At 52.6% G+C, this 11,704-nt stretch overlaps 3 protein-coding genes across 3 annotated transcripts, besides 2 other annotated features; 2 read left to right on the top strand and 1 right to left on the bottom strand.

Moving 5' to 3' along the window:
• Positions 1-1,317: part of a sequence feature (possible transcribed region) that runs on past the window's edge.
• Positions 1,318-1,535: 218 nt separating this feature from the next.
• CYME_CML140C (RNA helicase) lies at positions 1,536-2,951 on the top strand (the record flags this gene model as incomplete). The annotated part of the gene is made up of 1 exon (XM_005536726.1): positions 1,536-2,951. The coding sequence occupies one exon, from the start codon at positions 1,536-1,538 to the stop codon at positions 2,949-2,951; it is 1,416 nt and encodes a 471-aa protein (XP_005536783.1).
• Positions 2,952-3,060: 109 nt separating this feature from the next.
• CYME_CML139C (hypothetical protein) lies at positions 3,061-3,264 on the bottom strand (the record flags this gene model as incomplete). Its single annotated transcript, XM_005536725.1, has 1 exon — positions 3,061-3,264. The coding sequence occupies one exon, from the start codon at positions 3,262-3,264 to the stop codon at positions 3,061-3,063; it is 204 nt and encodes a 67-aa protein (XP_005536782.1).
• A 5,437-nt stretch (positions 3,265-8,701) lies between these two features.
• Positions 8,702-10,023: a sequence feature (possible transcribed region).
• Positions 10,024-10,194: 171 nt separating this feature from the next.
• On the top strand, positions 10,195-10,836 carry CYME_CML138C (similar to farnesyltransferase alpha subunit; the record flags this gene model as incomplete). The annotated part of the gene is made up of 1 exon (XM_005536724.1): positions 10,195-10,836. One exon carries the CDS (start codon positions 10,195-10,197, stop codon positions 10,834-10,836), a length of 642 nt encoding a protein of 213 aa, XP_005536781.1.
• Between the last annotated feature and the right edge of the window lie 868 nt (positions 10,837-11,704).

Genomic DNA, 11,704 nt, shown 5'->3' with positions numbered 1-11,704 from the left:
ATGTCGCATCTTCCCCACAAATCTCATGTGGCTAGCATGTTGCGATGCGCTCTCGAGGACGCCCGGAACGAACTGGTGACTCTATTGTTCCTACATCGGCTAGAGTGCGAGGCCGCGATAGGCGCCCACCGAGTGCCGGGCAGGCGTTCCGAGTTTGCATCCTTCCCAGTGCCAGCCACGGTTGTGGTATTGCTCATGGTAATCGTGGCACAGCAGCTACTGCACAATATAGACTTGAGCAGTACCCCAGCCCGCTCTTTCCGTTGAGAACTCCTCGCGTCGGCGCCTAGTTTGGTTCGTACCTCGGGGTTTCATATTCGAACGTGCAAAATGTGTGCCAGCAACTTGAGGATGCAGACAGCATCCTGGCACTCGATGCCGACGTTTCATCGAATAAAGTTTCATCGCAACCATAGGAGTTTTGCCTCCGTGCAGCTCGAATTTGCAAGCGTTGCCCCGGTACTTGAAGCCGAAGTACCGTCCAATAAAGTCTAGTCGCAAGCATGGCAGTTGCGTAGCGGAACCCTAAAGAGAGCGCGTGAGCCGCGAACCCCTGCATTTATTTTTGCTCGGAAGTGGTAACAGGTTCCGGAACTTTACGCCAATCGGGTATCGCGCTCAAACTGGATAGGTGTTCAGTGATCAAGCACTCGTACAAAGAAGATGAGAAAAGGCCTCTGCAGAAAGGTCCGATGATTTCTGTTACTAGGGTAGGAAATGCAACAATCCGGAAACACGTTCCATGTAGATATGTGTGTGTTAAAAAACGATCGTTTCGGACACGATAACAGAAGGCTCCTCCAGAGCCGCACTACGTTGCTCCCATTGCATCAAGGCAAAAACGCGCTCGCATTAAAAGCGCAGTAGCTCAAAGACTACCAATACAGGTAAAACGAGAAAAGGTCTCTGCACAGAGACCCCGCAGTCCTCCTCCCACGTCGAGTGAAGGAAGCGCTTCAAGTTCCAGGCAGTCTCGTGCTCCGAACTCGCGCCTGTTTCGACGCTTTCACCGTTCTTAAACACCCGTATAAAACTTCGTCAGTTTTCATTCCAAACCCTGAACGCTGCGTATCTTGCGTCACGCCTTGCAAAATCAATGATCTCTGTGTGCTGGACGTGAACATTTGAAGTTTCCGGTGCTCTGCGCCACGTGACCTGCAACCGAGCCCTAGTACTTTCAAGCAGATTTGGGAAGCTACACGCACTAAAACGCTCCAACGGACGCAATCATTCGTTTATAAACGCGACTCTAGCCGGAAACACTCTGTCTTGGTCACACGTACCCCAGTTTCAAAGTTGCGGTCAAGGAGACCGGTTCCTCCGGCATACGCACCAGGGCAGTACCAGGCGAATGGCCGGCACTCGCGTCGCAGCCTTCGCCAAAGTCCAGCTATTCTGTGAAACGCTTTGGCATTTTTACGGACAGTTGCCTCTGAGAAAGCTAGCTTCATAGAGGACTACTGCCTCGTTCTTTTGTCTTAGTTTTGGGAAAAGATACGCCAGCACGTTTCACAAACTATTTACAGTCACGATTCATGCAGCGTACGGCAGCACCAGGCTGGGTAGTTGAGCAACTCAGAGGACCTGAGACGCGCGCGGGGTCCCAGCAACTACCGAGCGGGGCGGCTGCTCCCGTTGGGGTCGTCCCGCCCGGTGAACAACGCATTATGCATCCCCAAACTCGGCAGTTTGTGGGACTTGGTGGTGGTGTTGGCCCCGCAGCGGCGCCTTCGCAGGTCGAGGACTGGCGCCGTAACCTCCAGGCTCCGCCCAAGGACACGCGTTATCGCACGGAGGATGTGACGGCTACGAGAGGAAACAGTTTCGAGGACTATTATTTACGTCGAGAGTTGCTGATGGGGCTTTTTGAAATGGGCTGGGAGCGGCCTTCTCCGGTCCAAGAAGCGGCGGTGCCGGTAGCGTTGGCCGGGCGCGATGTACTCGCCCGCGCCAAAAACGGCACTGGTAAAACAGGAGCTTTTCTTATCCCGATCCTAGAGCGACTGGACACGAAAAAGAACGCGATACAAGCACTTGTTTTGGTGCCGACGCGTGAGCTCGCCCTTCAGACGGCTGCAGTTGCGAAAGCGCTCGGCAAACGTCTCGATGGCCTGCAGGTCATGACGACAACCGGGGGCACCTCCCTGCGGGATGACATCCTGCGGCTAGAGCAAATCGTACATATTCTGATCGGCACGCCTGGTAGAGTCCTGGATCTAGCCGAGAAAGGCATAGCCAAATTAAATGAGTGCAAGATGTGTGCTTTGGACGAGGGCGACAAGCTGCTCTCGCCGGAGTTCACGCCCGTCATCGAACAGATCGTGACCAAGCAACTGCCTCCCGATCGGCAGTTAATGCTGTTTTCAGCAACGTTTCCGATTTCCGTGAAGGGCTTCCGAGACAGACACCTTCGGAAACCCTACGAACTGAATCTCATGGAAGAATTGACGTTGCGGGGAATCACGCAATATTACGCATTCGTGGATGAGGGTCGCAAAATTCACTGTTTGAACACGCTTTTCAGCAAACTGCGAATCAACCAAAGCATCATATTCTGCAACTCGGTTTCGCGGGTGGAACTTCTCGCCAAGAAAATAACCGAACTGGGCTATTCCTGTTATTATATCCACGCCAAGATGCCGCAGTATCAACGAGCTCGTGTTTTTCATGACTTTCGCAACGGCGCCTGCCGAAACCTCGTTTCGAGTGACCTCTTCACACGCGGCATCGACGTACAAGCGGTGAACGTGGTCGTGAACTTCGACTTCCCGAAGAACGCAGAAACATACCTGCACCGAGTCGGGCGCTCTGGACGGTACGGACACCGCGGTCTGGCGATCAGTCTCGTAACGCAAGACGATCGCTTGAACCTGTACCGAATCGAACACGAGCTGGGGACCAAGATCGCTCCGATCCCACCTGCAGTTGATGAGTCTTTGTACTGTGCGTGAGCCTAGGCTGAGCGACAAACCAAAAACCAAAACCAAACCAAAAAATGTAAAAATTTGAGCCACTGTGCTCTGCAAAAACAGACCGGACGATCGCACCTTCAAGTCCCTGTCAAGCGTAGATGAAGCACGGGAAGCGACGTGCACAACTGCGGGTATGGTCGGGGGACGTGCGTTCAGGCACACAGGCGTCCGTGGTTAGGGTTGGATTTCCGTCGGTTGGCATGCGGAGATTCCACCAGTTCAGGACCCTGCTTTGAGATGCGTGACTCCAAGTTCGCACAGCCTGGCCTCTAAGAAACAAGACCGTCCTCATCAATAGAGTCCCAGATGTGTTTCGACCAGGCCCGTCGAGTGCATTACCCGCATAACACCGAGAATAGTGAAGCACCTGGCGGGAAAAGCCGCTCGTCTCGCTGCGAGTGCGCGTTCGAAGACCCGGAGCCTATTGGGTGACAGTGCCGAGCGCTTGGTGCCACGGAAAGTAGACGGCGTTGCCGTAGCCGAAAACCTTTTATCGTTGGAACAGCTTGCGCACTACAGCACCGGCAGCACGCCCTCAGGTTTTATGCGGATACTCGGAAAAAAGCCGCAAAAAAGGGTTACGGGGGCAAAGACTACTTCGATACGTCTGACGTGCTACATCCGTGCCAGAGTCAGATCCAATTCTGAACTGCTCGCTCGGTTCATGGATTTTATTCGGAAGTAGGTTTCATTGCACAGACTCTGCTTTCCAAGTCCAGCAGTATGGGCTTACGTATTCACTGGTAGTTTTAGGATGTTCTGCTGAGTATTCTGGGTGGATCCGAGGACGCTTTCCCGATGGAATTCATGACTTCATCGGAATCAACGTGATTCCCGATGCACTCGAAACATAGTTCGTATTGTTCCAGAGATCGCCAGCCAATGCTTACCAATGAGCTTCCAGTCGCTTGCTTTCCTTACATGTCGCATGCTGAAATGCCGTATTGTATATCTTTTCGATCCGCCGGTTTCGAGGCAACTCGTTGCCACAGTAATTCACGCGGCTCGATTGACGAGGAAGAAACTGGCCGTCGCCGCTTGACAGTATCTTCACTTGTTTATGCCGAAGGTTCACTGAACTTGCTGCTTCAAATTGCAGATTCTGTTCGAAATATGAATTCTCATCTCTTTGTGGTCATCGATCAAGCGGGATTCGACAGCAGTATGATAAATATCTGACGGGATATGCTCCTGGCGGTTTCCGACTCTTCATGTTGCATGGAAGAGGTCATGGACTCGTACCTGAATCATCGCAGCGATCGCTTCCTGTGAAGCGTGCGTCACTGACTGGCACGATGCTAGCTTAGACGGATCCGTCGTTTGCGGCATCATCGCTAGCATGGATTTTCTTTCCGGTACTTGATTCATCAAGCGCACGATCACAATCGACAAATCCTCTACGGAATGGAAGCGCTCGCGCCCTCGTGTTCGGACGGCAGCGTACTCGTCGACGAAATCGTCTGGAAGAAGCCCGTGCTCGCAGGGTACGGCATCGAGCGCAGAAACGGAACTGGGCGTAGACGCGAGCCTTCTGTACCCGTCAAGCGCTTGCACAGAGCGATGATGGAAGCGTCCACGCACCACAGAGTAGCATTCGGAGCAGTGGGATATGTGGTGGATACACGGGAACATCAAACCGCTCGCAGGTGTCACCGCTGCGAGGGATGCACCGTGCCTACCTGCAGAGCAGCGTAAAAATGCGAGTGACGCCCAGATCGCAACTTCCGCCTGTGAAGCAAATATGTCCACAACAGTCGGTTGCAAGGAAATCGGGCATTGAACGCAACAGCCAATATCTTTCGACACCTGACAACGGAGCTCGAGCTAAACTAAACCCCAGTATGCAAAGCGTGAGATAACAGAGACAGGAAAAGCAGCAGATGTATAACAATCTCATACAGGCTGGTGGTATTGGAAATGGAAACAGGCCGCAAGGTTTGCATGTGCGACACAGTCCATAGACCGGTTCTGTTTCATTCTGATATAGTTGTAAGTTAGGCAAGAGCGTCAGCATCGATTTACGCGGACGCAACCCGTGTGTTCAGGCACCAGTCCCTTGCGCGGGAACTCGCTTCCGTGAGCGCCCTTGCGTTCCTAAGCGCCAAAATGTGCAGAAACGCAACACGTATATCGCGAGTGCGAAAGGCAGCACCCCAAAAAAAGACTGGCCACCAGCTGCGGCCACCGTGGAAAACGGCGAGCCTCCACACCAACATTCGTTCCGAATCTCATGCCATGCACGCTTGGGCTCTGGCAGCGAGTCTGGGCGACATTCGGAACGAGCATTCCCTTGTTGGGGAGTTCCCGTGACACGAGCACACCTGCAAGATTTACACAGAGAATCGTAAATTCTGGTGCAACTAACAATACGCCCTGTTTTGTTTTCGTGCATTTTCCCGAGGTATGCCTCAAAAGGTACGTACGCTGTGAACCGGAGAGCGGTCTCGTGGACAGACTTTATACTGTCATAGGTAGATTGCGAAAAACGATTTTATTTCTATAGTCGAGTCATTCAGATGTCAGCAGGCGGATAAACCACCAGTGTTCCAGTTCTTATCCAGAATATCGTGTACGCTGAACAGAACGTTTCAAACGCTATCTACAGGACTGGATGGTGGTCCACCCATTCCACTCTGTACGCTGTCGAAGAAATACGAAGCATGTACCAGATGTGAATTTTTCATACCGTTGGTACGAGCCATGTCGAAGAGAAACGCATTTACGAAGAAAAATCGGGCCTCTATTCGAGACCTGTATGCGGTGCACAACGCAATATCGGTTTCCTGGAGGAACGCAAATGCTGATGACACTTGGTGCGGGTGCTCGTCAAGTTCGATGAAACTGCCTCCGGAACGAGTGCGAGAGCCGCGTATGGGCACTCAAGGTAAGAAAAACCGCTGTTCGCACGAAAGAGTCAAGCGGGCATTTCGATGTGGGGGCTCCTGCGGCACCTCAGCCGTACGGTCGCGGACAAAAATCCGGAACCCGACAGGGCCACTCACCAGCTCATCATCCTTCGACAAAGGACACTTCGTATTGTATCCGAAGAGGATTCCTCCGTCTCAATGTTCGACAACGTCGCTTTCCATCACCTGAACAAGGGCATGCTGCACGTAACTCAGAGTAGAGCTGAGCTACCCTTCATGCTAGCCTATGGTCTCCGTTTCAGTCGAGTCGAAGGCGTCTTCTCTGCTGTCAAACGTCATGATTACGCTCAACAACGCACATTCGAGTCGTTCGAATCATTGATGACGTCATTCGACGAATCGTTCCCTGCGACGCCGCGCGCTCTCCCCTCACCAGCCCAGAACTACTGTTTGCTGCTCCGCTCGGGCGTTGGACAGCACTGAATGGTGCGTTTGGGTTCATGCACATGCGCGCGTCGGGCAAGGCGACGAAAAGATGCACGCGGAATAGTAGATAGATGCATAGATGGGAAACGCGGACTTGATTCCCATCGTCCATCCAGTTCGTCTGAGTCACTGGGAAAACGTACCTGGTGCATCGCACCCGAACCCTTTCCGTCCCGCAAAAGTAACGGGCAAGGCGAAGGTACCGCTCAGCAAAGAAGGGAATCATCCTCGCGAAAAGAAGACGACGAGGGGCCGGATAGAAAAATTTCTGTGGGGCGAATATCAGTCTTCAAACGTTGTCAAGGATTCTCGATTGAAACAAACCAACGGGAGAATCTCGCAAGAGGCGATATGCAGAACGCTAGGAATGATCGAGCAGCTTCGTACTCGAGGGAGGCTCATCTGGCATTCCTCGCCTCGACGTAGATCGCTCAGCAAATATCCGCAGGAGCTCTGGACGCAGCTCTGCAAGCTGTCCAGATTCTTACGGAATTTATCCATCAAACTTTCGTGCTTGAACACAACTCATGTTCGAGACAGAAGATGCAGCACGGCCTGACCGTTGGACCAGAGATTTGCATATGCGCTTCGCGGAAAATTCTTGACGCTCCGCAGTGCGACGTTGCCGGTCGAAGCGTCTCCAGCACAGGTGTCAAAAAGGTTCAAACACGCCTGAAAATCCTAAACTGTATATTGTTCAATGTCGAGGGCATCATGAATTTCGCCTCGTGGGCGTTGCACCCGCAGCACACTGACCCAGATATATGGGCTCTGGAGGAAGGAACTCTTGGCGTGACAACGGACGCGAATGACGAGCTGTTGCCAAAAGAGATCAAAGAGGTAGCGAGCATCGACGAGATGTTGCAGCCAGAGCGAGCGTCGCTTCAGATCATCGGATCTTATTGTGTTGCTCTTGATCTCGGAACGATGGACGTCGTATGCAAAGGACGCTTCAAACATGAGGTCTGCCTTAGGAACATCTCGTGCCATTGCGCTTTGCTGGACAGTACCTTTAAGACCGGAAAGGAATCCCTCGGAGGATCCTATCGCCCAAGACGCTGCAAGCTTGTATTCGATTCGGTCCCTGTTTCGAACATCAAGGCCCATTATATTCTTTCAAATCAAATGTGTTTGATTCCTCCGCAGCAGTGTATATCCGGAGATCGAAATCACCATGCAGTATACCGTATGGACCGTGGATAAATCGTCTGTAGGATATATATAGTCCTTCATGAAAAGTGCTGCGAAGTTTGCATCCCTCGTTCAGGTCAGTCACACGACAGTAGGCAGATGGTTGAGGAGCACTGAACAGAAGCAGTATTTGCGCTCCGCGCCAGTAACCGATAGTTCCAGAGACTGCTTGCGTTCAATGTTTGAAAATGACCCGTTGATCTAATTTAACGGAAACCAAAAGCGACAACAGGAGACGCCATGTGGGTCTCTGTTTCTCTACAGCTTGTGCCTATGGTCCGGAAAAAACCGGAACACCATCGCACGTAGAGTTCAGTTTCAATCACGGCCATCTTTTACTCGTATCGCAACGAAAGAATTCCTGGAACGTCTCGATCGGTATGAAATAGACCGACGTCGATTTGTTTCTTCAGTCGATGAGACTTGCTTCGGATGAAACGGTCGGAGCGTATCTGGATACTCGAGGTGAAAGAGCCAATTTTATGTACGATCAAATTCGAAGAGAACGATGACATCAGCAGCTCTCCTAGCTGCAGTGGATTCATTCGGCAGCTCCAGTTTCCTCTGTACCGAAGTCTCATATACCAGCACCAACCACTATGTCGCATCACAGAAGACTTTTCCCTGACGTCTGGCGACGTACTTCCATTAGACAACACGGTATTTTACCAATCCACTCGCGTTCGAGCTTTTGCTGAATCTGTCGAGGACTAGAGCTGCTTTTGTTTCCTACGTAAGCTCTGCGAGTTTCAACGTCATCGAAGGAGTTTCTAGTGTCGAGAATACGAATGCTTGCTCCACTGGGCGAATCGCTGAAGCATTCAACTCACCTTGATACCGGGACAGATTTCGTGTGTCTGCATCGAGTCCACCTCCATCCGGGAAGGTCCTCAATCAAGAGCATATAGGAGTGCGTTCATGTAGAAGGAAAAATCCAGGGAATAGGTACCGAAATGCAAGTAGAGGATCCCGGAAGCCCGCTGTGTCTGCGTTCGACGCAAAGGAAAAAACCTCTGCTTGCCGAACATCCAGCGAAGAAGCGCAAGTGTCAAAGAAGAAGGAGAAGAATGCTGATTGGCGAGAAAATCTGGTTGCACGGCGGGAAGTTGACGAGACTGTAGTCGCTCATGGGGGTCGGGCACGAATCCGAGACCCCATTGCACTAATGAGATCTACCAGACGCAATAAACGCATGGAGTTCGTGAACCGGGACGTCAACGCCGCCATCAATTTCAGCAGATATGCGGTGCCGCAGAAGAGACCTGCAGAGCTGACGAGATACAAATTTTTGCTGCAGCCTCTCCGACTCGACGTGTGCAAGGAGAAACTGAAAGCCTATAGCAGTCATTCTTTCATAAAAGGCTGAAAGGCGGCTGCGAATGGGTGTATGTGTGCACGATACGGTCGTGAAACGTTTATCGTTTCACAGATCCGATAAACGGGAAAGCGAATGAACCTGCTGAACTTTTCGAGGGCTCGGTACCAACAGGCGCCGGTCGTTTTAGACGCCAGGAGGCGTACGAGCAACAGGGATGACGTCCCCAGGGTTCGTTTAAACGCTCTGAGTACCGTGTCGAGCATTGGATGTACTGTAAACGCTCGATTGGGAGAACACCAGAGTATCCAGATGGCTCAGGCCGACGATTCTTTGCTTGAGTACATGAGACAGCGCTGGGAGAGCGACCGGTTTCGGTTGTACGGACCCATGAATCATGCATTCGCCAGGTTCTTTAGTGATTTCGCAACGCATATGGCAGAATTCGTCGAGTCGTTGTGTACAAGTCCATAGCGCTGGACGCGCCGCAGTGCACAAGGGCTGTACTCGTACACCGCCGACGAGAGCATACAACAACTGCGGGAATCGATCCCCATCAGTGTGCTCAGGACAGCACAAACGCTTCATGGGCTTATATTCACGCTGGTACAGGCTCGGGAGAGATGCGCGGAACACATCGGAACGCAGGGCATAGTGTGCGGCAGGGTGAGCAAATATCAGACGACGTAGCCATCGGAGATGACAGACGTGCTATGTTGAGATGGCATGAGCAAAAACGCACAAAAGCTAGTTTCGCACCTCGAATTCACCGCCTAAAATCGACTTCCGGCAACATGTCGTGCCTCTGGAGCCCCCAATACATTCATGTCAAATGAACTTTGCAGGGAATCATTTCGGCCTCAGTACGCGCCTGGTTGTGAGACGCTGCAGACACCCGATGTAAAAAAGTCATTGACCTGGAAAAGAGGATTAGATTCTCGGCTGGAGCAGGAAACAGGCACGGTGCCGCTGTGCACCCCAGAAAGGATCGAGCTTCATCTGTATACGTCGAGAACACTATCCATGGGCAACTGAGGATCGATAGTCGCGTTCCGCTGTTCAATATAACTCAGAACACTCGCTTCTCTGACCATGATTTCCACGAACACATAGAGCTCAGGGTCGATGATGATCGTACCCAAGCCAAGTATCGCTCGAATACGAAGCGGGTCGCAGCGGTAACACGACGTGTGTTGCAACAAAGTCTTGGCGGCGGCGAGCGCGGCCACAAAGGCAAACCGATGCCGCAGCGTCCGCGGTTCATAGTCAGTTTGACAATCTGCTGCAGAGCGGTGTTCGTTCGTTTTCAGGCTCGCACACTTGGGTTGAAACGCTTCCATCAAGCAGCGCTAGAAGCGCTGTCATGAGGATACGTGGCGTGGAACGTGTCCAGCGCGCTCGGGATCGGATCGCTGACGCTGGCCTGGAACCGGTCCTCCAACTGAACCCCGCGGACTATACTGCCTGGGAGATCGCACGGGAGCTCGGCGAGGACGATTTGGCCAAAGCGGATCAGTGGTGCCGCAGGTTTCCCAAGAACTACCAGGTTTGGCACCACCGGCGTGTGCTTTTGATCAGGCGTCTCACCGAGTGTGAAGCGCTTGAGGCCTCAGCCCTGTCAGCGCTCGGCGCAGAGGAGCTGGATCGGCTCGATGCGCTGCTCACGGACCCGGAAAACGCGAAAAACTATCACTTGTACAGTCATCGGCAGTGGTTGATTCGAAATCCGCAACTTATAAACGAAGATCTGCTCTGGCGAGAGTGGAACAGCACCACTGTTCGCGAACTCGAACGTGACCCGCTGAACAACTCGGCTTGGCAGCACCGCTGGGCGGTGCTCACGGAACTGCGTCGACGGGGATGTTTTCATTTAGAGCGAGATGCATTCGCTGAAGATCTCGTTGAGCGCGTTCGCTGCCAACCGGCAGCAGATTACGTTAGCGCCTGCAGGGCGTGTCTCGCTGAAAAGTGTGCTTCAGCTAGCTTTCCGGAACGGTGCGGATGATGCGCATCTTTAGACGTCTTGCGCGCTTCGACTTGATGTGAAGGACGTTTGCGCGTTTTGCTCGCGCGAGCATCCCGGTAGGTACAAGCAAAACTGGTTACATTCCAATGACCGCGGGCGCGACGCTGAACGGCAACCGCTTGCTTCCGAACGTTTTCTTGAACGAGAACTGCTGCTGGTCACGAGTGACCAGAGCGTAGTGGCATGGATAGAGGCGTTGGACGTGCTCCACGAACATCAGCGCATGCGTTGAATCCGTTGCATGCAGAGTCCTGGACAAATGAACTGCTCGAAGGAAAATAGGAGCGCCGAGAACACCATCGGATAGCCATCCTGCTTCAACGTCCACTGGATGGATGCAGCATCGTGCTGAAGCCAACAAGAGATTCGTAGCGCAAAATCGCCTCTTATGAACCTGCAGCCGATGGTGCAGTGCATTGCAGTGCTTCACGATAGAGACGAGCACTTACTGGCAAAAGCGTTTCCTCTGTGAACCTGCAGACCGAGACGACAATGTCGCAATTGCACAACATTTGAAAGTGACATGTGCATGGTTTTGGGTGTTGCGTGGAATGCCCCAGAGCAGGTCGTCGATCTGGGGACCTTTCCGCGCTTTTACGGACGACAGCTTGGATCAACCGCTCCGTGTTCGGATCAAAGGCGCGCTTCGATGACGGCACGCAAGGTATCGGGCATGTTTATCCTTGGTGCTTGCAGAAAACATTGGTCAGATCAGCGGCTCGATGACGTTGTTCCTGTATGCGTCATGGCAGGGATGCAGCTCGGCACCGTGGCACACAACCCCACGCGCAGGTACGCGCCGCATGCGGGAGATATACCTGCCATGATGCCGCTTCCTGTCGACTTA

The sequence above is a fragment of the Cyanidioschyzon merolae genome, chromosome 12 (genome assembly GCF_000091205.1).
Source record: "Cyanidioschyzon merolae strain 10D DNA, chromosome 12, complete genome".
Lineage (NCBI taxonomy): Eukaryota > Rhodophyta > Bangiophyceae > Cyanidiales > Cyanidiaceae > Cyanidioschyzon > Cyanidioschyzon merolae.
The sequence above is the reverse complement of the archived record's forward strand: the minus strand, read 5'-3'. Positions and strand labels throughout refer to the sequence as shown.